This window comes from Orcinus orca, chromosome 6 (genome assembly GCF_937001465.1).
Source record: "Orcinus orca chromosome 6, mOrcOrc1.1, whole genome shotgun sequence".
NCBI classification, from domain to species: domain Eukaryota; kingdom Metazoa; phylum Chordata; class Mammalia; order Artiodactyla; family Delphinidae; genus Orcinus; species Orcinus orca.
Window position 1 is genome coordinate 39988385 of NC_064564.1, and position 25715 is coordinate 40014099.

The 25715-nt window shown below is 50.3% G+C and overlaps 2 protein-coding genes across 8 annotated transcripts; both read left to right on the top strand.

Annotated features, from left to right (window-relative positions):
• The first annotated feature begins 94 nt into the window (after positions 1-94).
• Positions 95-15210, top strand: C6H9orf24 (chromosome 6 C9orf24 homolog). 5 transcript variants are annotated; one of them, XM_049711110.1, is made up of 8 exons: positions 223-240; positions 534-647; positions 8250-8394; positions 10567-10679; positions 11669-11810; positions 11955-12186; positions 13417-13503; positions 13953-15210. In XM_049711110.1, exons 4-8 carry the CDS (start codon positions 10617-10619, stop codon positions 14056-14058), a joined length of 630 nt encoding a protein of 209 aa, XP_049567067.1. In that variant the 5' UTR covers positions 223-240; positions 534-647; positions 8250-8394; positions 10567-10616; the 3' UTR covers positions 14059-15210. The 5 variants fall into 5 exon arrangements, with proteins under 5 accessions (XP_049567065.1, XP_033293701.1, XP_049567068.1 ...); XM_049711108.1 differs by having other exon boundaries at positions 95-647; XM_033437810.2 differs by having other exon boundaries at positions 95-647; positions 11669-11744.
• Positions 15211-16346: 1136 nt separating this feature from the next.
• Positions 16347-23753, top strand: MYORG (myogenesis regulating glycosidase (putative)). Of its 3 annotated transcripts, none has more exons than XM_049711101.1 (2): positions 16347-16429; positions 19820-23753. In XM_049711101.1, the coding sequence occupies exon 2, from the start codon at positions 19887-19889 to the stop codon at positions 22029-22031; it is 2145 nt and encodes a 714-aa protein (XP_049567058.1). In that variant the 5' UTR covers positions 16347-16429; positions 19820-19886; the 3' UTR covers positions 22032-23753. The 3 variants fall into 3 exon arrangements, with proteins under 3 accessions (XP_049567058.1, XP_049567059.1, XP_004275143.1); XM_049711102.1 differs by lacking the exon at positions 16347-16429 and adding an exon at positions 16472-16683 and having other exon boundaries at positions 19824-23753; XM_004275095.4 differs by lacking the exon at positions 16347-16429 and adding an exon at positions 16473-16683.
• The last annotated feature ends 1962 nt before the right edge of the window (positions 23754-25715 follow it).

The window sequence follows — 25715 nt, forward strand, 5'->3', positions numbered from 1 at the left end:
GGCCGGGAAGGGCAGAGGACCAATCCTCTGAATGCGCCTTTCACCCTACCTCCACCTGTGGGTTCCCAGGCTAGGCCTGCCACCGACCAGCTGCAGCGGCTCTGGATGACTCACTTGACCCCTCAGAATCTCTGTTTCTCTTCATCACAGTGAGAAGCTTCGCCTAGAAGATCTCCAGGGACCTTGTGAACTCTTGGAAATTGGGCTGTTTTGAGAGGCTTGAGGCAGGAAGAGACTGGGGTAGGGAGGAAATCAGACCTCTTCACCTCTCCAGGGCTGGGGCTGAGCCAGGTGATATCATAATGGGCATTGCCCATCCTAGAGAGGGAATCAGGGTGGGGTAGGAGCAAGAAGGCTGTGAGGGAGGGAAGCTGAGAGACCCTCCACAGGAGGGGGGTCGCAGCAGCTGGGGCACCTGCCTAGCTGTCTAGGAAAGGGGGTTGGGTGGTCACTGATGTATTGCAGGAGCCCCTGGTAGGTAGAGCCCACCACGGCATCCCCTAGACCCCACTATGTTCCTCTTTTCCCACAAGACTAAGACCCCCATCAGCACCTACAGTGACTCCTACAAGGATCCTACCTCCATCAAGGAGGGCTATAAGGACCCACCTCTGTGGGCCTGGGAAGCCAACAGGTTTGTGACTCCGGTAAGTGGCGAGCTGGGGCGGGGGTTGGGGGGCGGGCAGTCCAGAGTGTACGGCTGTGGGTGTCTGGATCACTGACAGTGTGTGGTTGTCATTATGTGTTTGTAATTATTTGTAGCTTTGTGTGTGTGTGTGTGTGACTCATTTGCTTAGGCATGGAATTTATCATGATATATATAAAGTAATACGAGATCCTGCCCTCATGGTGCCCTCCTACTCCACCAGGGTAGGAGATGGGAAGAGATAGATGATAATCAAGAAATAAATAAGAGTTTTGTAAATTGTCCCAAATTGTGTAAAGGACATAAACGGGGTACTGGAAATGGAAAGTAACCAGGGAGAGCTACTTAAATAGAAGTAATGAAAGAGGGCTCTCTCTTTCAAGGTGACATTGAGCTGAGACTGGAAAGGTGAGTGAGAAATAGCCATGTGAAGAACTGAAAGAATAGGGTTCCAGGCAGAGTGATCAGAAAGTGCAAAGGCCCTGAGGCTGCCTGTGGGCTCTGCCTACAAGAATGTTTTTATGCATGCTTATTACAGTCTCCTGTGTCTGTACCTGAAGACAGGTGGCCAAGTGGGGCTGTGCGGCTTTCACAAAATGGAGAGATCTGTAAGTCTAATTGTGACTCTGCCCAAGGGAGTTTATCTATGTGTACCACCCAACAAAACTTTGCTGAGTATTTACATGTGTCAGGGACAATGTGGTTACAGTGAAGGGCCAAGCCATGCCTTTGAGGATCTCTTGGCAAAAAGTGAACAAAGTAGGACTGCCCAGTGTGGAACATGCACCAGCAGAGGCTTGTGCTGGTATAACAGCCAGAAAGCCACTCCCGGGACTTGAAGGGCAGGTCTGCTAAGAGATCCAGAAGAAGGACACTTGAGCAGAAGAGGAATGTGAGAAAGGGCAGCCCAGGGGCAGGGACCCACCAGGAACTGAGAACTGGAGCAGAGGGAGAGGCCAGCTCTATGGTAAGAGAGAAGCCTGCAGACCATGAAGGGCTTCAGGTTGTGTTGAGAAATGTGGTCATAATGGTCCAGACTTTTGAGCGTGGGAGTGTCATGCTTGGATTGTGAGTGACACACTCTGGCCACTGTGGCAGGAGATTGAAGGGGCTGGAGTTGAGGGCAGGAAGCCCAGTGAGGTGGTGAAGGATGAGGGAAGAGGATATAGGTGGGAGATAAGGAGAGACTGTAGCAGTGAAAAATAGGAGAGTATTTTTGAATAGGAGACTATTGTTATACTCTCAATAGTACTCTCCTACTGTTGAATAGGAGAGTCTTTTTAAAATAATTTTTATAATTACAAAATAAATATATGCTCAATCAGAAAGTGGGGAATCACTCAGAGAAGCACAAAGAAAATGGCAAATAATTCTCACTACCCAAAATAACTACCGTTAATTTATTATTATATGCCCTTTCAGGAAGCAGATATTTTTTATGAAGGTGCTGCCATATCGTATACTAATATTTTGAATCTTGCTTTTTTCACAAAACCATATATCAAGTACATTTTCCTGTGTCAAAAATATTCTATAGGGCTTCCCTGGTGGCGCAGTGGTTGAGAGTCCGCCTGCCAATGCAGGGGACGCGGGTTCGTGCCCCGGTCCGGGAAGATCCCACATGCCGCGGAGCGGCTGGGCCCGTGAGCCAAGGCCGCTGAGCCTGCGCGTCCGGAGCCTGTGCTCCGCGACGGGAGAGGCCACAGCGGTGAGAGGCCCGCGTACCGCAAAAAAAAAAAAAAAAAATTCTATAATGTAATTTTAATGACTATAGTATTTTATTTTATGAATGTACCAAAATATGGTTGAGGAATCTTATCTTATCGGAAATCTAGATTATTTATAAAATTTTGCTAGTATAATTATTCTTGTACATTCTTTGTATGTATCAACTATTCCCTTAGGATAAATTCATAGATAGAAATTGTTGCGGGAAAGGATATGTGAATCTAAAAACTTTGCATATACACTTCAAATTGCTGTGATAAGGGTTATAATAATCTACATGCCCACCAGCAAAAGATGAGAGTGTCTGCCTGCTTTTCCAAACTCAATAGGAGGGAATTTTTAGGAAGCAGATAACACACCTTGGTCACCATCTAGATATAAAGAAGAGGGGAGAGATTAAGAGGACTTCTGGGTTTTGGACTCCGGAAAACTGGAGGAAGGGCAGTGCTACCAACTGAGATTTGGAATTGCAGATTAGAGAGAGATTAGGAGTTCATCTGGGGACAAAAATATTCAAGGACTTCCAGGAAAAGATGTCTGCTGTGTAGCTGGATATACTTATCTGAAGCAAAGGACAGAGGTTTGGGCTACAGACATGAATTCTGAAATCAACATATAGGTGGTAGCTGAAGTCATAGAGATTGCCAAAAAAAGAGTAAGAAAATGGCCAAGGATAGGACTTTGGAGAATGTCAATATTTCAGGAGTAGGTAAAGGAAGAAGAGCCATAAAAGGAGACAGTGATAGGACGAAAATCATAGAGAAACCAACAAAGACAGCATTATTAGACAAAGCTCGGTGTCAAATGCTGTCAGCACAGAAAGGGATCTCTTGGATGTAGTAACACTTAGCTGCCTGGCTAAACAGCTTCAGCGAGTGGTGAGGAATGAAAGTCAGATAGCAGTGGGATTAATAATGAAGGAAAAGGCTTCCGCTTCTGGCAGTATGGTGGTCTAGAAACTCTGAAGGGCCCTCCTGCTTCCAAACAACTAGGTCCTGCATAAAAATTAATTTTCATTTTGTTTTGGACTGTCAGTGGAGATGAGTAGTAAGTATACTAAGAAGACAGGATTGCCCTGAGGACAAACGCCACTATCAGTACTACAAGCAGGAGTTTAAGCCTTAAGCTAGCTGAAAGATGGAGCAACTGAACCAGAAAGTCCAGTGATCTCGGGCTCCCTTCCTCCCCGCTACCCCAACACACATACATACACACACACACACACACACACACACACACACACACATACACGATGAATGTATATCTTCTATGGTGGAAAATATCCTCAATGTAGGTTTCCAGGTATCCTTAGAGTATGGTCAATCAGATCTGAGCTCACAATAAAAGACATAAGGAAACAAACCACCATATGACAGTCAACAGAAACAACAAACAGCAGACTTAAACCTCCAAGGATGTCAGATATTGGAAATAATAGTTAAAGAACACAAAATAATTATGAATTTTTCTGAGCAAAATGTGAACTCATCAAAATGAGGATGCAACAAGAGATTATATTTTTAAAAGAATGGACAGATTTTTTAAAGAAACGAAATTTTAGAAATAAAAGATATATGTGTTAAAACCAAAACTCAAAAAAAAAATTAAAAAAAAACAAAACCAAAACTCAATGGATGGATTAAGGAGCAAATTAGACACAGCTTAAGAACATCAGTGAAATGAAAAACAGAGCAGGGGGACTTCCCTGGTGGTCCAGTGGTTAAGACTCCACGCTTTCAGTTCAGGGGGCACGAGTTCCATCCCTCATTGGAGAACTAAGATCCCACAAGCTGTGCAGTGTGGAAAAAAAAAAAAACAGAGCAAAAGAAATTTCCCAGAATGCAGCACAGACAGACAGAGAGCTATAGAAAATATGGAAGAAACATTAAGCAATATGAAAGAAAGAGAAGATCCCACACAACTACTTGGGGTTCCAGAAGGAAAGACCAGAAAGGAGAGTAGTCATTATCTGAAGAGACAAAGGCTCTTGATTTTCAACAACTAACAAGAGAAATGAATCCATAGATTCTTAGGTAACACGTGAAACCGCACAACACCAGCTTAAGAGATGACCTTAAAAACATGCAGAGAGAAATTATTTTCAATGTGTCTTCCTTTCAAGAACAAAAGAAAGATAAAGACACAGACAAAAACTAAAATATTTACTACAATAAGACATATAATAGGGGGCTTCCCTGGTGGCACAGTGGTTAAGAACCCGCCTGCCAATGCAGTGGGACACAGGTTCGAGCCCTGGTCTGGGAAGATCCCACACGCTGCTGAGCAGCTAAGCCCGTGCACTGCAACCACTGAGCCTGCGCTCTGCAGCCCACGAGCCACAACTACGGAGCCCACGTGCTGCAACTGCTGAAGCCCTCGCGCCTAGAGCCCGTGCTCCGCAACAAGAGAAGCCACCGCAATGAGAAGCCCGTGCACCGCAACGAACAGTAGCCCCCGCTCACCTCAACTAGAGAAAGCCCACGCACAGCAACGAAGACACAACACAGCCAAAAATAAAAATAAAAAATTTTAAAAGACTTATAATAAAGGAACTTCTAAAGGATACACTTTGGGGAGAAGGAAAATGATAACAAAAGGAAGGTCTGAGATGCAAGAAGGAATAGTGAGCTAAGAAACTGGTAAACATGAGATAAATTTAAACATTGTCCATAGAAAATAATTATAATAATTTTTAACTTGTAAAATTTAAAGAAAGAACCAAAATATTAGAAAACAATATCATGTAAATTGTATATTAGAAAACAATATCATGTAAGGTACAAGGATAGGAAAGGAATTTTTACAAAAACTGTCATTATTCACAGATGATACAGTTGTGTTTATAGAATCTACAAATTATTAGAATAAGAGAATTTAGAAAGTTGGATGAATTTAAGATAAAAAGCATATTTAGGAAGCATAATCTTAAAATATATATGTCATTTTAGCAACAAAGAGTGAGAGTAAGTAGAAATAAATCTAACAATGTGTGCAAAACTGTATGGATAATATTATAAAACTTTGAATACTTTAAAAAAATACTTAAATGAAGAGGCGTAACATGCTCATGAATAGGAAGAGTCACTAACATAAAGATTCCATGCAATTCTGATTAAAATCTCAACAGGAGTTTTTGAAGAATTTGACAAGCTGTCTCTAAAATTTATAGAGAAGAGCGAAGGCCCAAGAACTAGCTAAAACACACCTGAAGAAGAAGGGGACTTGTCCAGTCAGATATTAATATTTATTACCAAGCTATAGAAATTCGTAAAGCATAATATTACTGTAGGGATACACAAATTGATTAATGGAATAAAACAGACCAGAAATGGAGCCACACATATATGGAAACGATATACAACAGAGATGACTGAAAGTAAAGCTATGGGAAAAGATGTTTCAGGCTTGGGGTGGCATTACAAATCTGTGGGAGAAGATAGATTACTCAATGAGACAACTGGTTATCCATGTGGATAAAAACTAAATTGATCCCCTAATTCACACCAAACCCCAAAACAAATTCCTGACAGATTAAGGCACAAATATGGAAAGTAAAACTGTATAATTTTAGAAAAAATTATGACATTATCTCCATTATCTTAGATTATGGATGGATTTCCTAAGTCACAAAAGCACTACATAAGAGATGAATAAATTCAACTATGTTAAAATTAAGAACTTATGTTCATCAAAAGACACCAAAAAGAAAATGAAGTTACAAGCCACAAACTGAGAGACGATAATTGCAACATGTAACTGACAAAGGAATATGTAGAATATATAAAGAACTATAATTCTCTGGGTTGAAATAAACACGTTTTGACTCCTTCCTAAAACCCCTCGAAAACTACAATAAATGCATATTTAAGACATAAATTTGCAAGAATAGTGAGAAGGAAGGACAATGACAAAATTTCAGAAGCTGGAAAGTGTGATAGATAAGTAGTAACTGACACAGCAGATCTGAGAAAGCTGAATCCAAAGCCAGCAGTGGGAAACACAAGACATAATTCAACTTAAAACTGCAGAATTTTTAAAAGGCTCAGAAATTGGTAATACTAGGTTTCTCTGGAACAGAAGATGGGACAGGACCAAGGCTGAAACAATAATGATTTGAAAGCTAAGAAGCAATTAAACCCCCTCTTCTATTCCACGCCGTAGGGTGACTGCTCACCCATCTCTGCAAAAGTCAGAAGGCTTATTTTTTGGCAAGGATCTCAGGACTGGAGATTCCAGTTAAGGTCAGGGTACCATACTGAAAACAGATGAACCTCCATATGCTGAATGCTAAACCCCCAGCAGCCCTCTTCTCCACTAGGTTCTCAGAACAATGGCAGCTAGGTCACTACTCTCAAGCCAAAGACTGAAAGAGTCTCTTCCGAGGGATCTGATCAGCCCAAGAGAAAAGACCTACAGATACTGACAGAGTTTGCAACAAATAGTCTAGCCAGAGCATCCTACAATGACGCCCACCCACAGCTCAAAGCCTCCAATGAGCCTTTTTAGTCTCCTACTCATAAACATGAGCAGTCAAAGATTACAGACATCTGAGGAAAGCCTCGAATGGAAACACTGAAGAGTCTGTGAGTTCTTCTAAATGATTATTTGTGTGTGTGTGTGTGTGTGTGAGCGTGTCTGAGTGTGTATGTATAGATGTACATCTGTCCATGAGTGTATCTGGGCGCACAGATCTATGTGTATGTCTGGATGTGCATGTGTTTGTGTGTATGGAAAACTCAGGGGAGTGCTAAGTCATGGGGCCCCTCCACCCATATGGAGTATGACTGTGTAGGATCTGCCCACAGAACAAAACCTCAGCTGGGCACGGAGGATCCAAGAAGCCCCTCAGCTGAGGGGTTTTCAGGGGAATAGGAGCACTAGAAGCAGCAAGGTCTCATCCCAGGCCAAGAGAAGCCTCTGCTCTTCAGATCATAAGGGTGAAATGCAGTGCAACAGCGTCATCCCAGCACCTTGCTGCCCACTATGATGAGAAAGTCCTTTCTGGTGTCTGACTTTGCTGGGTGTCCCACCCCTGGAACCCAGCTGCCTTTTCATCCTAGCTGCCTACAGAGACATGGGCCCACAACTAACTTGGCAATGGGCCTTTAGCTGAGGACAAGGGGGCCCTTGATCTGGGCTTCTACAGACCCAGCCAAACAAGGGGTGTTGGGATAAGATGAGGTGAACCCCGAGAAGCAGAGGGGTCCAGAGCCTGAACCAAGATCAGGGAAAAAATCAGGATAGGATGTGGACCAGCACAACGTAAATGTCAGGGTCAAGGGTAATATTGGTGTCAAGATGAGAGCCACAGCAGAATTAGGGTCAGGTTGGAGTCAGAGAATTAGATTTTAAAGTAGGTGCCCCTCTGGCCCCATCCTTCATCTCCTTCAAGATGCCAGATTCACAGAGAGCCCTTCCTGTCCAAAACACCTGCCTAAGGTAGCCAGCTCCCGGGGCAGCCAGCCTTTCCTGAGGTTGTTCCACGGGCCTGTTGCTCTGTTGGGGAAGACCCAGGCCCTGCTCCCAGGCAGCACACAGTCTGGAAGAAAGAGGACAGGAACACCCAGCTCTGCCCTTATAGGTCCCAGTCAAGGAAAGGACAGAAATGAGAAGAACATCAGAAAACCACTCTGACTGAGGGAAAATGTTGGGTTCCAAGTCCGAGCCTTGGATGGAAGAAAAGGAGAAAAGGGTGATTCAAGCAAAAGAACTATGCAGAGGGAACCAAGGCTGGCCTGGGGATCCCTCTGGCATAGGGAGAGGGTTGGGAGACGCACCTGGGCTGACCTCAATAGGGGCTAAATCTAGGTCCAGCTGGATACCAAGGCTGGGGTCTCCATGCACCTAGCCATCTCCTCCCCTCTCTCCTTGACAGGGCCTGACTCAGACTGTGCAGCGCCACGTGGATCCTGAAGCCCAGCAGAAGACGGTCAAGTGTGCTGTGCAGGACTACCGCTATAAGAGTTCCATACCAGGCCACCCCTACTTGCCTGAGAAATACTGGCTGTCTCAAGAGGAAGGTAGGGCCTCACCCATCACCCAACTGTGACCCCATTCAGTGACCCCAACAAAGACCCTACACCTGAACCCAACTTGACTTCTGACCTCCACCCTGATCCTATACAAACCTTATCCCCATCCTCGACCAGGGCTTCTTCTCTAATTACCCCCATTCCAGCTTGATTCCCAACCACCTGGCGTGACCTGGATCCTGACCCCTGACCCTGGAGGAGGAGATCCAGGCTCTGCCTTTTGGGAGCTCCCAGTCTATGCCAAAGAATTGGAAGGGGCCTGGGCCTTATCCCTAGAGAGAGGGAGGGAGCATTAACCTCCTCCAAACAAATTCCTCCATGTGTATTCCGGTGCTATCTCCTCCCATCTTCTTAGTGACCCTGCTCCATCAGGTTCCCTTCTCTCCTGCATCCCTCTGCCTCACCACATCTCTCTCCCCTCAACCTGGAAGCCTTTTCTAATTTCCTCCTGTCTAAAAATTCTCTCTCGCTCCTCCCCTTCACAGCCAAGATTCTTGGAAATAGAGTCTATGTCTCTACTTCCTCACTCCTTATGCCTTATGAGAAATTATCTTTCTCATTTGGTTAGGGGTTTATTATGTCTTCCTGTACATTCCAAAAGAACAGAGAGTCTTGTTTTATTTAGAGCTGTGCCCCCTCCACCTAGAATAGCAGCAGGCTTCATGAGTATTTGTTGAATGAATTGATGATTAATCTTCAATTGAAATTGGGAGTCTGCATCTCCTACACTCATGTTTAATGTTTATTAAAACTGATCTTGTATGGTTCTAATTACCTCATCCATGGGACTCTTCAGTCTTTTCCTCATGAGACCTACCCTATGTATTTCACTCTGACCACTCTCTGTGAAACTCTTTCCTTCCTCAGCTTCTCTGATGCCTCAATTGCTGGGTCTCTTGTTTAATCATTCTGGAAACATGGGGTTCCTCGGGATGCTGATCGGACCCTCCTCTCTCCTTATTCCTCTCCTGAGACCATTTAATCTAACCCACATCTTTAATTACTGACAACTCTAAGTGTTTATTTCTAGTCTTGTCCTCTTACCAGGATTCCACTTTCCTTTATCTGATTATGATCAAATTTACCTGAATGGCCCCAAACACTTTAAACTCAGTATGTCCAACCCACCAACCTAGAACTCCAAGTCCCAACACACTGTCCCACACATACACGCACCTGCTCTTACTCTAGGGCTCCTAGAACTCCTTTCCTAATCTCTCACATGTATTCTTTCACACTGTTAGAGTGGTGGATCAGAGAGGAACTTACAGGACACTTAGGTGACTGGATGGGTGGGGCTTTGGAGGGTTTTAAGTAGAGAACTGTCTTGGTCAGATTTTCATTTATCATAAGTGCCACAGTTTCTATGTAGAGATCGGATTGTAGGATTTCAGAATGAGGCAGGAAGACCAGTAGGCTAATAACAATAATAAAAACAATAATAATAATGGTGATGATGATGATGATGATGATGATGATGATGATAGTTTTCTCTGTGTCAGGCATTGTTCTAAATGTTTTACATATAATAACTTATTTAAATCTCACAAGGACCCTATGGGATAGATAGTATTATTACCCCCATTTTAAAATTAAGGAAATAGAGACAAGGTGAAATTAATTAACTAGATCAAGGTCACACACAGTTAATATATGGCAGAGCTGAAATTTGAACCACAGGAGTCAGTCTACAGAGTCCATCCTATTAACCATGACATTCTTGTCTCCTGGTTTAGGCACTGCAGAGATACAGGAGTGATATCATGGGGGACTGGAAGAAAGAATAGAGTCAAGTGATTTTAAGGAGGCAGAATAAGCAAACTTTGAGCCTGGATGTGGAAGATGAGAGGGAGGATTTGGGAGGAGGCCCATTTCCAGGGTTTCCAGGTTGGCTGATTCAGAGAGGGTGGTGCCAGGATGAAAAGCGATCAGCTCAAAGGACCCAGGCTCCACTCAGAAGCTTGTCTTAGGTGGGATATAGGCTGCATCTCAGTGTCTAAGACAAGTATGGGGCCAGGCTGGGCTTTTCTGGCCTAAGGGAGATGAGTGAGCGTCCAGCTTTGTGCTGGGGATCAGAGGAAAAATATCGAAGGGGTCCCAGATCCTGGGGCAGAATAAGGAGTAATACTGTCTTATGTCTCCACCCCTATGATCAAGCAGACAAATGCAACCCAAACCACCTGTGCGGTAACCAGTACAATACATGGAAGATGGGACCTTACAACTGTACGGGCTGGAACAAATGTGCCACATACCTTCCTCGCCTGCCTAAGGTATCTACTGTGCCCAGCAAAGATGCCTGGGGCCTGGGACCACCCCCCACCCCCCATCTGCCTCCCAAACCACAGTGTCTGATATTTCACCATTAGTTTCTCATCCCTTTCCCACCAACAATGCTCCAAGGCCTTTTCCCATTTGTGAGACTAGGGTTTATATTTTCTAGGAAACAAGGGAGCTCAGGAGTGAAGCTGTGCTGGGCCTCTGGGTCCCAATCTCTGGCTAGGCTCTGTGGAGACATGGCTGGTGCGCACTCCTTGAGGCGCTACCTTCCTGAAGCTTGCCACCTGGTGCCTTCCCACATGGTCTGGCCAAGAAGTCATTGATAGGCTGAGTCTACCTGCTCCTCTCCCCTCCTCTGTGATGTGAGCAAGGACAAAGGAGGGAGAACAAGGCCATCCAGAGGCAGAGCAGATAGATACAGGAGAGTCTTCCAAAGAGATAGGAAGGAGTCCAGCCACGGCCCTAGGCGTGAAGAAAGAGGGAAGATGTAAGGATACCAGGCAAGAGTAGGGGCTCTTAACTGTAAGTTGATGGCCGACCTCAGGTTGACCGAACCCTTCTGAATCAGAACTTCAAGAATCAGAATCAGAATTTTTCATAAGTTCCCCAAGTGATTCTGATGGGCAGGCAACACTGCAATATTGAAAAATCCCTATTAGAGAGACACGAAGACACAGCTACACAGAGTCGGCTAGACAAAGAAGGGTAAAATCAGAGGCAAACGGTGAGACAGGGATGTCAGAGGTGCAGGTCCAGACCTGGTCCACCTACAGCTCCACTTCCCCCACCCCCACCACCTGGGAGGCGGAGTAAAACGCGTTGCCCAGCGACAACCCCAAACACTCAGAACGTGGGCGAGTAGGGGAGCTTCTGGAGGGCGGGAGAAGGCGTGGCCTGGGACTAGTCTGCGTGTTCTGGGAGAACCCCCAAAGGAGGAACTCTTCCGGGTCAGAGCTTGAGGCAGCGTGTGTGCCACTTCCAGGAGGCCGGGATGGAGACAGTAGTTCGAGGAATGCCCTTGGTGTACCCTCCTAAGCCGGAGCGACTCAACGCCTACGGTAACGGATGGTGGGACAGTGGAGGGAAATGTGTAGGCCAGAAGGACGGAGGGATGGAGACCCGAGGTACGGGGCGGAGGCCGAGGGCCCTGGAGAGGCTGTAACCTTGTCTCTGTTTGTGTCTCCATCTCTTCCTGTCTCTGACCTTGTCTCTTCCCATTCCTGTGACTCTGTGTCTGGGTCTCCCAGGCTCGGGGCCCGCGGGCGCAGAGCGCGAGGTAGTGGTGAACATGCTGAACTCGCTGTCACGGAACAAGCCGCTGCCAGAGATCACGCCCCGCTGTGGGTGTGTGGACCCGCTGCCGGGCCGCCTGCCCTGCCAGGGTTATGAAAGCGCTTGCTTGGGCCGCCACTGTCTGCTTGGCATGGACTACTGCGTCGCCGGGCCACCATGCACCGAACGTCGCCTGCGGCTTTTGCGCACGGAGCGGCCGACTGCAAGGTTCGCAGGGCCGCGCGCGCAGTAGCCGGGCCCCGCCCCCAAGCAAGCCCCGCCCCCAGAGTCCCCCCTACCCCAGCTGCGGACGCTCCATCCCGAACCACTTCTAGCTCTGACCTGCCTCTGTGCCAGACCTCACCCCGCCTCCAGCCCGCGCGGTCCGCTTACTGGCGCCTCCCTGTCCCGCCCTGGGGCCTCACGGCCTGAACGTACGGCTGAGGCGGGAGAACCTGCACGGAGATACCCGAGTTCCTGATTCTATCCCTCCTGAACTGGGCTCAAGGTCAACCTGGCTCCTGTACGTCTTCTGGAGGCTCTGCCCGAGGGTTTCTTTGAGGAACAAACTCCGCACACCAGTTTGCTCCCCCTTCCCACACCCGCCGGCCCCGCCCCCTACCTGGTCACCCGACCCTGGAGACGCAGGTTCTAGTTTGCGGAGTGCCATGTGTCCTCAGAACAGTGTCCCCTATTCCTGGGCCTCGGGTCACCGTTGGTAATGGGCAGGGTCATCGCTGGGTTCTAAGAAGGCAAGGAAGTGGTGACCGCATTACCAGAAGGGCCCTGGCCTCCTCGGGGCCCCGCACCACCTCTGGAGGTAGACAGCCTCGCGTGTTATTGTGGAGGAAACTGAAGCTCGAGCGCTCAGCAGAAGCCCAGACTGCAACGCGGCCCTTTCCCTGCACTTGGCGTTAGACAAGGCTGGCTGAGCCTAGGAGAACTCCAATGTCTGCGTCTGTCTAGAGAGCTGTGAAAGGGGGAGGGAGATCCTGAACGCTGTCCCTAACCCCGTGGTGATACCCCGTCCCTCCCCAGGCTGAGAGAGACTGATTCATTGTGCGAAACTGGGTCTTATCCCTCACAAGGGCGTGGAGGAGCGAGAAAGTGCCTAAGCCTCAGAAACGTCGCCTCGTCGATAAGCTGGAGTAATTGCTGTCCCATGTTGAGGATCCGGGGGCTCCCAGGTCCTCAATGACTGTACCCCAACCCTCCCCAGAGTACAGCGTTCTCCGCCGCCCAGCCTGGGCGGCAGAAACGAGGCCTTAGGGGAGAGGGACTTCAGGTGTCTTCCCAGAGGCGACGTTTCGAGGTCTTGAAGGGACAGGAGGCCGGAAGGGAGGATCTCCGAGCAGTAGGACTGACACCTGAAGTGCAGCTCAGAGTCTTGGTCTGGGTTGGGGCGTAGAGGGAAGTCAAAAGGCCCGACCCATTCCTGCCCACTGCTTCCTTCTCCAGGAGTGTATCGCCCTGCAAGCACCGGCCGGGAATGCAATGTGCTGTTATAGCTCCCCCGCCGTCATACTACCCTTGTCCGAACCTTAGGTAAATCTGGCGCTCACACATGCAAATGCGCACCCACACAGAAGCTGTAACCTTGGCATGGCGGGGGACCCAGGGACTAGTTGGGATAACTGACCGCTGCGATGCACCGACTGGAAGATGACACCAGGGGGCGATGGTGCCATGGGGAAGTCAAAGCTGGCAACTAAATGAGAGGGCATGGAGGTGGCATTGAGGGTTTACATGTTGGCAGTGGGGCTTAGAGTCAAGAGATCAGGGCGTTAGGTTCAGGGCTTGAATTAAAGAGTAAAAAGTCAGTGTTAGGGAGCGGGTATCGGGAGTCAAAAATTTAACAGTAGAACCTGAGGTCAAGAGGTCAGTGTTGGAGCCTAGGGCCATTATTCGGGACAAAATGTTGGGATAAGATTAGCATTGAGAATTGGAGTCAGACGTATGAGGGTCCAAAAGGGCCGACCCATCTCTCCCCACAGATGGGACACAAGTCACTTCAAGAAGACAGGTGGTGCCCAGAGAAACAACTACGTCGTCCACCCTGAGTTTGTGTCTGAGACCTATCCTGACTACCACTGCCGGTAGAGCCCGGGCTGGCCGGGCCAAGGGGGCTGAACAATAAATAAATTCTTCATCCTAAAGGCTGCCTCTCATGTCCTTACCCAGCAGGATCTGGCAATGAGGAGCCAGTCACTCAGGCCTCTGCCAAGCCCCCTCAACTGAGATACAGTTTCTCAAAGTCATCTTGCCCTGAGCCCTCCCCACTCCATCATCTCAGTACTTCCCTTGGGTGGCCCTGAGTGCCCTCCTGACACATGGCAGTAGCCCTATGAGAGGCATGACCTCCTCCTTTCCATCCCAGAGCCCAAAATAATGGGCCCACCTAGCCATGCAGGAGGGCCCATCTACCTCCCATCCTATGAGGGCCCCACAGCTGCCATTTCCCCAATATCCCCCAAACCTAGATGTCCCTTCACCCCCATTATCTCAGTGGACCCAGAATCGCCCATCCTGCAGTCAGAGCCATGTCCGTATACTCAAAGCTCTTGATCTCTGTTCCCAGAGTCTGCATCACAGCGACTCCGAAGTCCATGTTCAGATACCCTTGCTGCCCTCCCCCACCCAAGTCCAAGAGGTCCAAAACAATTTTGGAGGGTTTCATGATCAAGAAATTTCAAATTACAAAACAAAGCCCTGCATCATCAGAAAGTCTACAAACAACAAACGCTGGAGAGAGTGTGGAGAAAAGGGAATGCTTTTGCACTGTTGGTGGGAATGTAAATTGATACAGCCACTATGGAGAACAGTATGGAGGTTCCTTAAAAAACGAAAAATAGAACTACCATATGACCCAGCAATCCCACTACTGGCCATATACCCAGAGAAAACCATAATTCAAAAAGACACATGCACCCGCAATGTTCCTTGCAGCACTATTTACAATAGCCAGGTCATGGAAGCAACCTAAATGCCCATCGACAGATGAGTGGATAAAGAAGTTGTGGTACATATATACAATGGAATATTACTCAGCCATAAAAAGGAACGAAGTTGAGTCATTTGTTGAGATGTGGATGGATCTAGAGACTGTCATACAGAGTGAAGTAAGTCAGAAAGAGAAAAACAAATATTGTATATTAACGCATGTATGTGGAACCTAGAAAAATGGTACAGATGAACCGGTTTGCAGGGCAGAAGTTGAGACACAGATGTAGAGAACAAACGTATGGACACCAAGGGGGGAAAGCCGTGTGGGGGGGGTGGGGATGGTGGTGTGATGAATTGGGCAATTGGAATTGACATGTATACACTGATGTGTATAAAATTGATGACTAATAAGAACCTGTTGTATAAAAAAAATAAATAAAATAAAATTCAAAAATTAAAAAACAAACAAAATAAAACAAAGCCCTGGGGGACTTCCCTGGTGGCTAAGTGGTTAAGAATCCGCCTGCCAATGCAGGGGACATGAGTTCAATCTCTGGTCCAGGAAGGTCCCACATGCCACAGAGCAACTAAGCCTGTGCGCCACAACTACTGAGCCTGTGCTCTAGAGCCCGTGAGCCACAACTACTGAAGCCCGCGTGCCTAGAGCCTGTGCTCCGCAACACGAGAAGCCACTGCAATGAGAAGCCCGCACACCGCAACGGAGAGTAGCCCCCACTCGCTGCAACTAGAGAAAGCCCACGTGCTGCAATGAAGACCCAACGCAGCAAAAAAAAAAAAAAAAAAAAAAAAAAGCCCTGTTTCTCTGTCCCTCAGGGAGCAAGCTGTGGGGTGTTCTGGAACCTCTAGGATCTTCAGTATTTTTGCACCCCATTCCTCCTGGGTGCAGGTGTATAGCGGGGCACGCCCACCTCCTCGCAGCAGGGGCACTTCTAAGGGCTGCCACCAAGGGGAGTGGGTGGGGGAAGACTGCAAAATACGGAGCAGAATCCGGTCTTCTCAGTCCCTGATCTCAGGCACTGCTGGTCTGATCCGGTGGGAGCTGACAGCTTGGGCCTCCCGGCTGATGGAACTAGGCTCCACTCCGTGGGGTCCTTGATTGGATCCGACCTGCACTGAACCGCTGAGATCCTCCCAGAATTCCGCTACCCTTTTTCCATATGGGAAAAGAGCTAATGAGAGAGTTATACCGAGACGGCCTCAACCTCCCCAAATCTGGAGGAAAAGGAATCCCAAGGGCCAACTCTGTCCCTTTACCCTGCGGCTCGCTCCTTCTCATACACATCTCAAATTTAGCCGACAGGTGCGAGAACCCTAACATTCGACAGCTGCACCTCCCTCCAGAACTACAGTTCCCAGCAGACCTGGGGAAGAGCCCCGCCCGCGTGCGGGTAAGCAAAGTTCCAGAGGGGGCGGGCCTGCAGGCGGGGGGCGGAACCGGGAGGCACCGGGCTGGAGGTGGGCCTGAGCTGCCAGGAGCTGGGCACAGAACAGAAGAGGAAGGTGGGAGGTAAGGGGCGTGACCTCAAGTGCGCGTGACAATGTGGGAGGATGGTCGGGCGCCAGGGGCGGAGCTGGACTCCGAGACTTGACGAGACCGAATGACTGGGGCGTGGCCGAGCAGCCAGGGGGCGGGGCTCGAGGACGGCCTCAGCTGTTCCCAGCTAGGCAGCGCCCCGCGCCGCACCGTGGCAGCTCAACTTCGGCTAACTTGGAGGGGATCTGCAGGAGCCTCCATTCACCCCCACTTCTGGGGTCACTTCCGTGAGTTCGCCCAGCGGGAAGACCTTGGGGGGTTGCTGAGGGAAAATATTTCCTGAACTTTCGCTCCTACAGATGAGTAGGTGGGGCGAGCCTGGACACCTGGGCCCCTTCTTCGGCCGCGGTTCCCAGCGGGCGACCGCCCTCTTGACCTCAGTCTGTCCTTTTCGGACATTATAGCTGCAGCGCTGGGAGTGGGTGTAGAGTATTCCAGGCTGTAGGCTCAGTCACTCTATACCCCCGGATCCGCTCGCTGGGCAGGACGGGGAGAGGGCCCGGATAGAGTTGACTTTGGCATTTCCACCCCCCACCCTACCCCTGGGAATTGTGTTGGACAAAGGACCCAACGTGGAATGGCCTAGTTGGCTAGGCCCGACCCTCCCCCTTAGACATGGCTAGGGGCTGGAAGCCAACACTGAGGTTGACTGTCAAGTGGGGAGAGGCTTGGCTAGGGCAAACCCTACCTGCCAGCGTTAGCCTGTGGCTGGCCAGATGGTGGAGGCGGCAGATTACAGGGGTCTCTAGCGCCACCGTTAACACCAGAACCACACTTCCTCCCCTACAGCCCCTGTACCAGATGCCATTAAAATCGCCACTTCCCATCCCCAAGAAGCCTTCCTGGGGCAAGTAGCAGCACCAGCCCTTGGGAATACAGGCCTCACCATGCCCACAGCCCCCTGATGGAAGCCTGTCCCACCCTCTTGGCCACAAAACTCCTTTTCTCTCCTGCATTCAGATATCCAGTCAGGCCATTAGCTCCCTGTCAGGGTTAAGCTGGGATTTTGGATTCAGGCAACCCTGCTACCTAAGTGACTTCAAACAAGTTCCTTTTTCTGTTTGGGCCACTCTTTCCTCATCTATGAAATGGGCACTGCAGCTGTGCCTCCTATTCAGCATTATTGTTAGGGTTGGATGCCATGGTGGCATTAGGGAGACCAACAGAGGGCCTCTGGGTTTTTGTCCTTCATCAAAGAACCTCAGAACCCTAGAAAGTAAAAATTCTCAAGACCTAAGTGTTTGAAAAGGCTTTTGAGGTCACCTTGGTGGGCTGGCCATGCCTCCAGGGGTCATGAGATAGGCTGACTTAATATGAAAGTTTTGAGGATGAGCAACCTCTGTCCTACTCAGATACGGACCCTTTCTCCCTATTCCCTTAGTGCCCAGAATGGGGCCTTGGTTGTCTCGAATGAATTGAATATAAATGTACAGCAGGTCTGGCCTGGGCCACCTAAGGCCTTCTTTGGGTCCTGCTTAGCTTAAGGGCATCAGCTAAAGGCTATGCCTGCATTTTCCAGGAAGGCTTTTCCAGCCTATACCTACAGGAAGGGAAGTCCATAGTAGGTTGGGGGAATTTTGAAGGCTAAGTTGTATGGGATGAGAGGAAGGGAATAAGAGGCTGTTCTAGACCAGCTGGAACTGACCAGTTTAGGGAGTTGGGGGAGGGAGCTCAGAGAATAAGGCACTGAGATAGAACCTCACTGGGGTGGGGGGGGCATTATGGGGAGCTGTATGTTGACATCTGGGATAAAAATTCCAATCTGCACCTGGCACCTGGCATTCTTGATAATCTCTTCATGGGAGAGGTGGGGGAAGTGAGAACGCTGAGCAATTCTGGTGTCTCCTTGGAAATTGCTGGGGACTGGCATCTGGGAGGAGTCTAATTACTGTTTGCCAATCTCCCTCTCTCCTTCCCTCCAGCTGGAGCAGATGGGCAGCCGACAGGCTGGCAGTGTATGTCTGTGTATGCACGTGGCTGGTGCTATTTCTTTGCTGGACTCTGCCCTGAGGGCTGAGACAGGAAGGGTCAGTAGCCTTGAACAGCAGGTTTGGACACACACCTCCTCCCAAGTCTGTGTTTCTCTGTAGTCATATCTGAATCTTTAGCATACAGTATATAAGAGTGGATTGTGTAGTAGGGGGTGTCTGATTGCCAGAGAGCTGGTAGGTGGGGGAGAGAAGTTGGCCCAAGATGGGTGGGTGAAATTTCCTAAAGCAGGTGGCTGAGGACTGAGGTTAGGAAAGAACGGAGCTTGGTAGTCATAGGATAGGCTTGGCTGAAAATGGAATCAGAAGGACAGATGAGACCATGTATGCCTTGAACTTCAATTTGCAAAGCTTACACTTCTGAACTTCATCATGGGGGTCATGAGCAGCTCCCTAAACTAGGGAGAGATGTAATCTGATAAGTGTTTTAGAAAGATCACTATAGTTGCTGTGAGCAGAAGGCATTGGAGGAAAACAAGTTGAAAGCAGGGAGGCCTATAGGGGAAGTGTTGCAACGATGCAGGGGAGAAATGACAGTGCTCTAACTAGGGGAGGGGCAAACAGGACAGTGGGTGAGTGCTAGAGACAAAGCCAGAAGGTAGCTGGCCCACAGATGTGGTGCTGGGAGCAGAGCAGGAAGGTGGGCAGGGAAATGGACTTGGTGATCCTGATGGCTGAGAGCAGAATGGAGTTTGAGAGCAAAGAGAGGGAAATGTGAGAAGCCACCAAGCCCCCATGTTAGGCTCCTGACCCCAGTCCTAAAGTCCAAACCCAACCTCACCCCCCCTCCAAACCAGGCCCTTGGACTGAGTCTGGCTTTGAGTATCTTCTCTAATCTCCAGATTTAATATGGCTTCTGACTCAAGATTAAATTCCATGCCTGAACGGTTCCCCTTCCTCTCTCCTCTCCCACTCCCCGCACAGGGAAGCCAGCCGCCTGCTGTGTCAAAGGTCTTAAGGAGCTGGCTTGCTTATCCCCCCCTCTCCCACCATGGCCACATCTCTGGGAAACCAGGCCCTCTCCAGATTCCTCCCCTTCTCTTCAGCCTGAACTGCCCCCATGTGTGATCCAAGGAGACCTGATTAATTCTGTGATCCTGGACAGCTCCCTGACCCTGTCTGGGTTTGTTCCTCCACCAGGAAAATGGTGATGAATATCATCTGCCCCTCCCCTTCAGCGTCCTAATTTTGACAAGCAGTGGGGCCCATGAGAAAGGCTAGGTAAAATGCAGACAGAACGACCTGGTAAGAGTAAAGCCCTTACGTCCCAGTATACACTTTCCCAAAATATACACTTCTTTTTTGCGGCAGCAAATGTAAATACTATGGAATGAGAAAGCTCAGTTCCACCTCTCTCTTCCCCTTCCTGACTCAGGCAGGCCAAGTTCAGATGGGCTTTGTCGGGTGGCCCCACTGCCTGCTCCTTCCCTAACTGGGGGCTGATGTCCCAGAATCCTCAGGAAAAGAGCCAGGCCTACCCCCGCCGCCGCCCTGGGAGCCACACAGGTCGTAAGAGCCCCGAGGCCGTCGCAGCTGCAACCATGTACACCTTCTTGCCTGACAGCTTCTCGCCTACCAAGCCCAAGCCGTCCAAAGAGCTGAAGCCGCTGCTGGGCTCCGCAGTGCTGGGGCTGCTGCTGGTGTTGGCCGCGGTGGTGGCCTGGTGCTATTACAGCGCCTCTCTACGCAAGGCGGAACGCCTGCGCGCCGAGCTGCTGGACCTCAACCGCAGCGGCTTCTCCATTCGCAACCAGAAGGGCGAGCAGGTCTTCCGCCTGGCCTTCCGCTCGGGCGCATTGGACCTCGATTCCTGCAGCCGCGATGGCGCCCGGCTTGGCTGCTCTCGCACAGCGGATGGGCGCCCGCTGCACTTCTTCATCCAGACTGTGCGGCCCAAGGACACGGTCATGTGCTACCGCGTGCGCTGGGAGGAGGCGGCGCCGGGGCACGCGGTGGAGCACGCCATGTTCCTGGGCGACGCGGGGGCGCACTGGTACGGCGGCGCGGAGATGAAGACCCAGCACTGGCCCATCCGCCTGGACGGCCAGCAGGAGCCTCAGCCCTTCGTCACCAGCGACGTCTACTCCTCCGACGCCGCATTTGGAGGCATCCTCGAGCGCTACTGGCTGTCGTCGCGCGCGGCTGCCATCAAGGTCAACGACTCAGTGCCCTTCCACCTGGGCTGGAACAGCACGGAGCGCTCTCTGCGGCTGCAGGCACGCTACCACGACACGCCCTACAAGCCGCCCGCCGGCCGCGCTGCTGCGCCCGAGCTCAGCTACCGCGTGTGCGTCGGCTCCGATGTCACTTCCATCCACAAGTACATGGTGCGGCGCTATTTCAACAAGCCATCGAGGGTGCCAGCGCCTGAGGCCTTCCGGGACCCCATCTGGTCCACGTGGGTGCTGTACGGGCGCTCGGTGGACCAGGACAAGGTGCAGCGTTTCGCTCAGCAGATCCGCCAGCACCGCTTCAACAGCAGCCATCTGGAAATCGACGACATGTACACGCCTGCCTATGGCGACTTCGACTTCGACGAGACGAAGTTTCCCAACGCCAGCGACATGTTCCGCCGCCTGCGCGACGCTGGCTTTCGCGTCACACTCTGGGTGCACCCGTTTGTCAACTACAACTCATCGTGCTTTGGCGAAGGCGTGGAGCGCGAGCTGTTTGTGCGTGAACCCACGGGCCGGCTGCCTGCTCTCGTGCGCTGGTGGAATGGCATCGGCGCCGTGCTCGACTTCACGCGCCCGGAGGCCCGCGACTGGTTTCAGGGGCATCTGCGGCAACTGCGTTCGCGCTACGCCGTGGCCTCCTTCAAGTTCGACGCTGGAGAGGTCAGCTATTTGCCGCGGGATTTCAGCACCTACAGGCCGCTGTCTGACCCCAACATATGGAGCCGGCGCTACACAGAGATGGCGCTGCCCTTCTTCTCACTGGCCGAGGTCCGTGTGGGCTACCAGTCACAGAACATCTCGTGCTTCTTCCGCCTGGTGGACCGCGATTCGGTGTGGGGCTACGATCTGGGGCTGCGCTCGCTCATCCCCGCCGTGCTCACTGTCAGCATGCTGGGCTACCCGTTCATCCTGCCCGATATGGTGGGTGGCAACGCGGTGTCTGAGCGCACAGTGAGCGGCGGCAATGTGCCCGAGCGCGAGCTCTACGTGCGCTGGCTGGAAGTGGCCGCCTTCATGCCAGCTATGCAGTTCTCCGTTCCACCCTGGCGGTACGACGCCGAAGTGGTGGCCATCGCGCACAAGTTCACTGCACTGAGGGCCTCACTCGTGGCGCCGCTGTTGCTTGAGCTGGCTGGTGAGGTCACTGACACGGGAGACCCCATCGTGCGCCCCCTCTGGTGGATCGCGCCCGGCGACGAGACGGCGCACCGCATCGACTCACAGTTCCTTATCGGAGACACGCTGCTTGTGGCGCCGGTACTGGAGCCAGGCAAGCAGGAGCGGGACGTCTACCTGCCCGCAGGCAAGTGGCGCAGCTATAAGGGTGAGCTTTTCGACAAGACGCCAGTGCTACTCACGGATTACCCCGTTGACCTGGACGAGGTCGCCTACTTCATCTGGGCATCCTGACCCAGCCCAGGACCCAGAAACCCCACAGCCCTAACCCCAGTCTTCATGTAGGCCTCTAACCCTGCATCGCAGCCACACCGGGTATCCCCAGGAAGTCCCCACCTCTGTACCACCCACTAAGTGGGTACTGAAGTAAATGTGCTGGAGCCAGCTCCTGTAGGTCCAGGGGAGAAGATGCTAAAGCAACCTCCCACTCCAGTGCACAGTCCTAACAGCCCTCTTTCTCTCCATACTCACTCCAGTCTACAGAAACCTCTTCCCTGGGCTGGGGGCAAGAGAGCACAGAGGAAAAAGGTCAGCTCTCTTCCTGTTAAACACGGTTGGGTTTTAAAAGCACAGAGAGAAACCTCACCCTCCATCCTGGCCTGAGTGGCCATCTTTGTCCTTCTGAGGTGGTGACTTGATCCTCTTTAAGGTCCCAAAATAGCCCCCAGCCACACTTAGAAAGGGCACATTTTCAGTGTTGGAAGCCAGGTCCTGAGTCCCCAGCACTGGCCTGACCTGTGGCTGACCTGGTCCCAGCTGGCGAGAAGAGACAGAGGTACTTGGCCAACTGACAAGGAGGCAGGAGGTCCCCTCCCAAAGGACAGGTGGAGTAGGCTTAGCACAGAGCCATCATCATTGTCCCTCATTTGTGAAGAGCTCCTAACACCGCACTTATGCATCTGTGTACACACATGGTTCAGCCCTGGGCCAGGGCCACCGCCTGATGGGCAAAGACTTGCAAAGCCATGCAGGCCAGACTTGATGCCTTAACTCAAGAATGTGTGTGTGTGTGAGAGAGAGCGAGAGAGAAAGAGGGAGAGAGAGGGAGAGAGAGAGAGAGAGAGAAAGAGGGAGAGAGAGGGAGAGAGGCACAATATGTCCTTGGTGCAGTACCTCCGAGGCTGCTTAAGCCTGGAAGGAGAGGGCAGGGAGCAAATTTGAGGTTTTGATTGTTGATTTGGTTCCTTCCTGGGTGATGTCTCTGGGACTCTAGTAGGAAATAAACAGTCCTTTCCAGATTCCTCAGCTGCCTCACTCTCTGCACACGTGAGGTGTGGCTTAAAAGGGAGTGATGTTAGGGACTTCCCTGGCAGTCCAGTGGTTAGGACTCTGTGCTTCCATTGCAGGGGGCACAGGTTCGATCCCTGGTCTGGGAACCCCACAAGTGGGGGTGCAGCCAGAAATAGAAAAAATAGGGGGAGGGAGCGATGTTCTTATTCTGGTAGTGGTGTGCTTTAGCACAAAAACTACCGTGCACATCGACACCTACAGATATACATACAGGGTAAGGTCTTTTATTTTAGCCATTTTCCCTTTCTAAGAAAAGCAACCTCAGCCAGAGTGAGTTTCCCCTGACTTTGCAGCTGAGTCTGGGGAAGGAGTGGCTTGCCAGATGAGGGAGGTGGGAAACAGGGCAGGGGTCAGCTTCCCTTAATGGCTTGGACAGCAGAATCAGTCCCTCACCCCCTAGAGAATGCACCTCTTTGCCCACTCCTCCACCCCCTCTATTTTCTCAATGTGAAGAATGCTATGCTAATGAAAGTTTAGGAGCACTCACCCATGATTCTACCACTCATCTGCAAGCTGTAAGCTGCTTAACCTCACTGAGCCTCAGTTTCTTCATATGTAAAATGGTGATAATAATGCTACCTCCCAGGTTGTTAAGGGAATTATAAGCACAGATTTATATAAGGTGCCTAGCACAAGTAGGTGCTCAATAAAAGCTAATATAATGTTTTTGGTTTTTTTTTCTTGTTTAAAAATAACATGGATTTTTCCAGGCCCCAGCTCCCAGCCCAGCTGGCTTCCTCTGGGCCTGCATGTGACACCCTCTTCCCAAACCTCTGCACGTAGCACCCAGTTGAACTCTTGAGTTTGTGACCCGAGGGACACTGTGATCCAGGAGAGAGGCAAGAGAGGAGACATCTGAAGTGGAATGTCAGGAGCCAGGAGTCGCCAGGAGATGGGGAGTAAATGGAATTAGCTTCCCTCTCCTTTTTGTCAAGAGCATTTACTGATCAGTATTCAGTGATGAGCCTCCCTGAGCCCTGGTGCACAGCCATGGGCTGTGTGTGGAGTGACTGTAGAAGGAGGGCACCCAGGCTGGGTCCTGGAAACTTCCCTCAATGGCTGGAGAGCATGACTCACACTTGAATGGCCCTCCACTTGCTATGCAGTCTGAAGCCAGCTGACCTAACCTCTCGAGGCTTGGTTTCTTCATCTTTAAAATAGAATTTCTAGGACTCACTGAGATGTGTCTGTAAAGTACTTATGCAAAAATTGGCAAAGAGTGTTAAATAAATGGTAACTCCTATCAACTCTTAATTCTAAACAAGGAACAAAGAAAAACTCTGCCTAAAACTGATACTGTACCCTATTGGGTAGCCTCTAGCCACATGTCGCTTCTTAAATTTAATTTTAAAATTAATTAAAATTAAACATCATTAAGAATCCAGTTCTTCAGGCACACTAGCCACATTTCAAGTGTTCAAAAGCCATGTGTGACTAGTGGCTCACATATTGGACAGTGCAGATTATAGAACACTTCCATAGTTGCATAAAGTTGTATACCCCAGGACCAAGTAGTGTGTGCTGAGATGGCATGGGGGTTGAGGTTGGGTAAAGTAATCTGGAAGGCCTAAGTCATCTGGCATGGAGGAGGAGTACCCTTTAGAAGGGCATTGATGGAATTCCCTGGAGGTCCAGTGGTTAGGACTCCGCACTTCCACTGCAGGGGGCCCGGGTTCGATCCCTAGTCACTGGGGAACTAAGATCCCACATGCCATGCGGTGTGGCCAATTAAAAAAAAAAAAAAGATCTGAAGTGAAGTCAAATAAAATGTTAAGAATTTTAGAAGGGCATTGAGGGCAGGCAGCTTAGATGGAGGAGGGGACACACCATGCCCACTGAACACTCACTGTGTGCTGGGACAGGGCCAAAGGGAAGAGTGCCCTTGACTGGCCAAATCCCAGCAAACTAGCCCTTGGCTTGCAATCTGGTTTCTAATCTGGCCTCTGCCATTGACCTTGTTAATCACAAAAGCACAGATGAACAAGCTAAAACAGTGAGAGAGGAGGGCACTGGCCTGAGTCACACAGAAGATTAGTACCCAAGACTGGACTGGAACCTGGTGGTCTGTATCTAGAAGCCTAGAATCTCCCGCCCAGTCTTCACCCATCTTTCAACAGCCTGGGCCAGCCCCGGCCTATACATATCCGAGGCTGGGGAGCCACTGAAATGTGTGTCTCTGAAGCTGCCACCCAATGGGCCTGATTCTAAGCCAACAAGTGTTTCCCCTTCCCCTACTGACGACAAAAAAGAGAGGTTCAAGAAGTTGGGCAGCAGTGACTGGAATGGTAGGAACCATGAGAAAGAGCTGGTCTTGGGTTGGGGAAGGGGAGGGAAGTGGACTAGAAGCTACCTCTACCCCTGTTGGCTAGGTTGCCAGAAACTCTGCCCTCTTAGAGCCTTGTCCAACACCCCCATCTCTGCCAGCACCTCTTGTACATTCCAAATTTATCTCTCTCTTTCTGTACATCTGGGTGGGGAGGGAGGGCTGCCCCTCCTCCATGGAGCTTCCAGTAGCTTTGTCGTGGCCAGAGTTCCCCATTGGTCTTTTCTGTACCCCTGGGCTGGGGGTGGGGGCGAGGAGGCTGGTATGCTGGAACAGGGAGCTTCCTTCTCCACAGGTAATGGGGA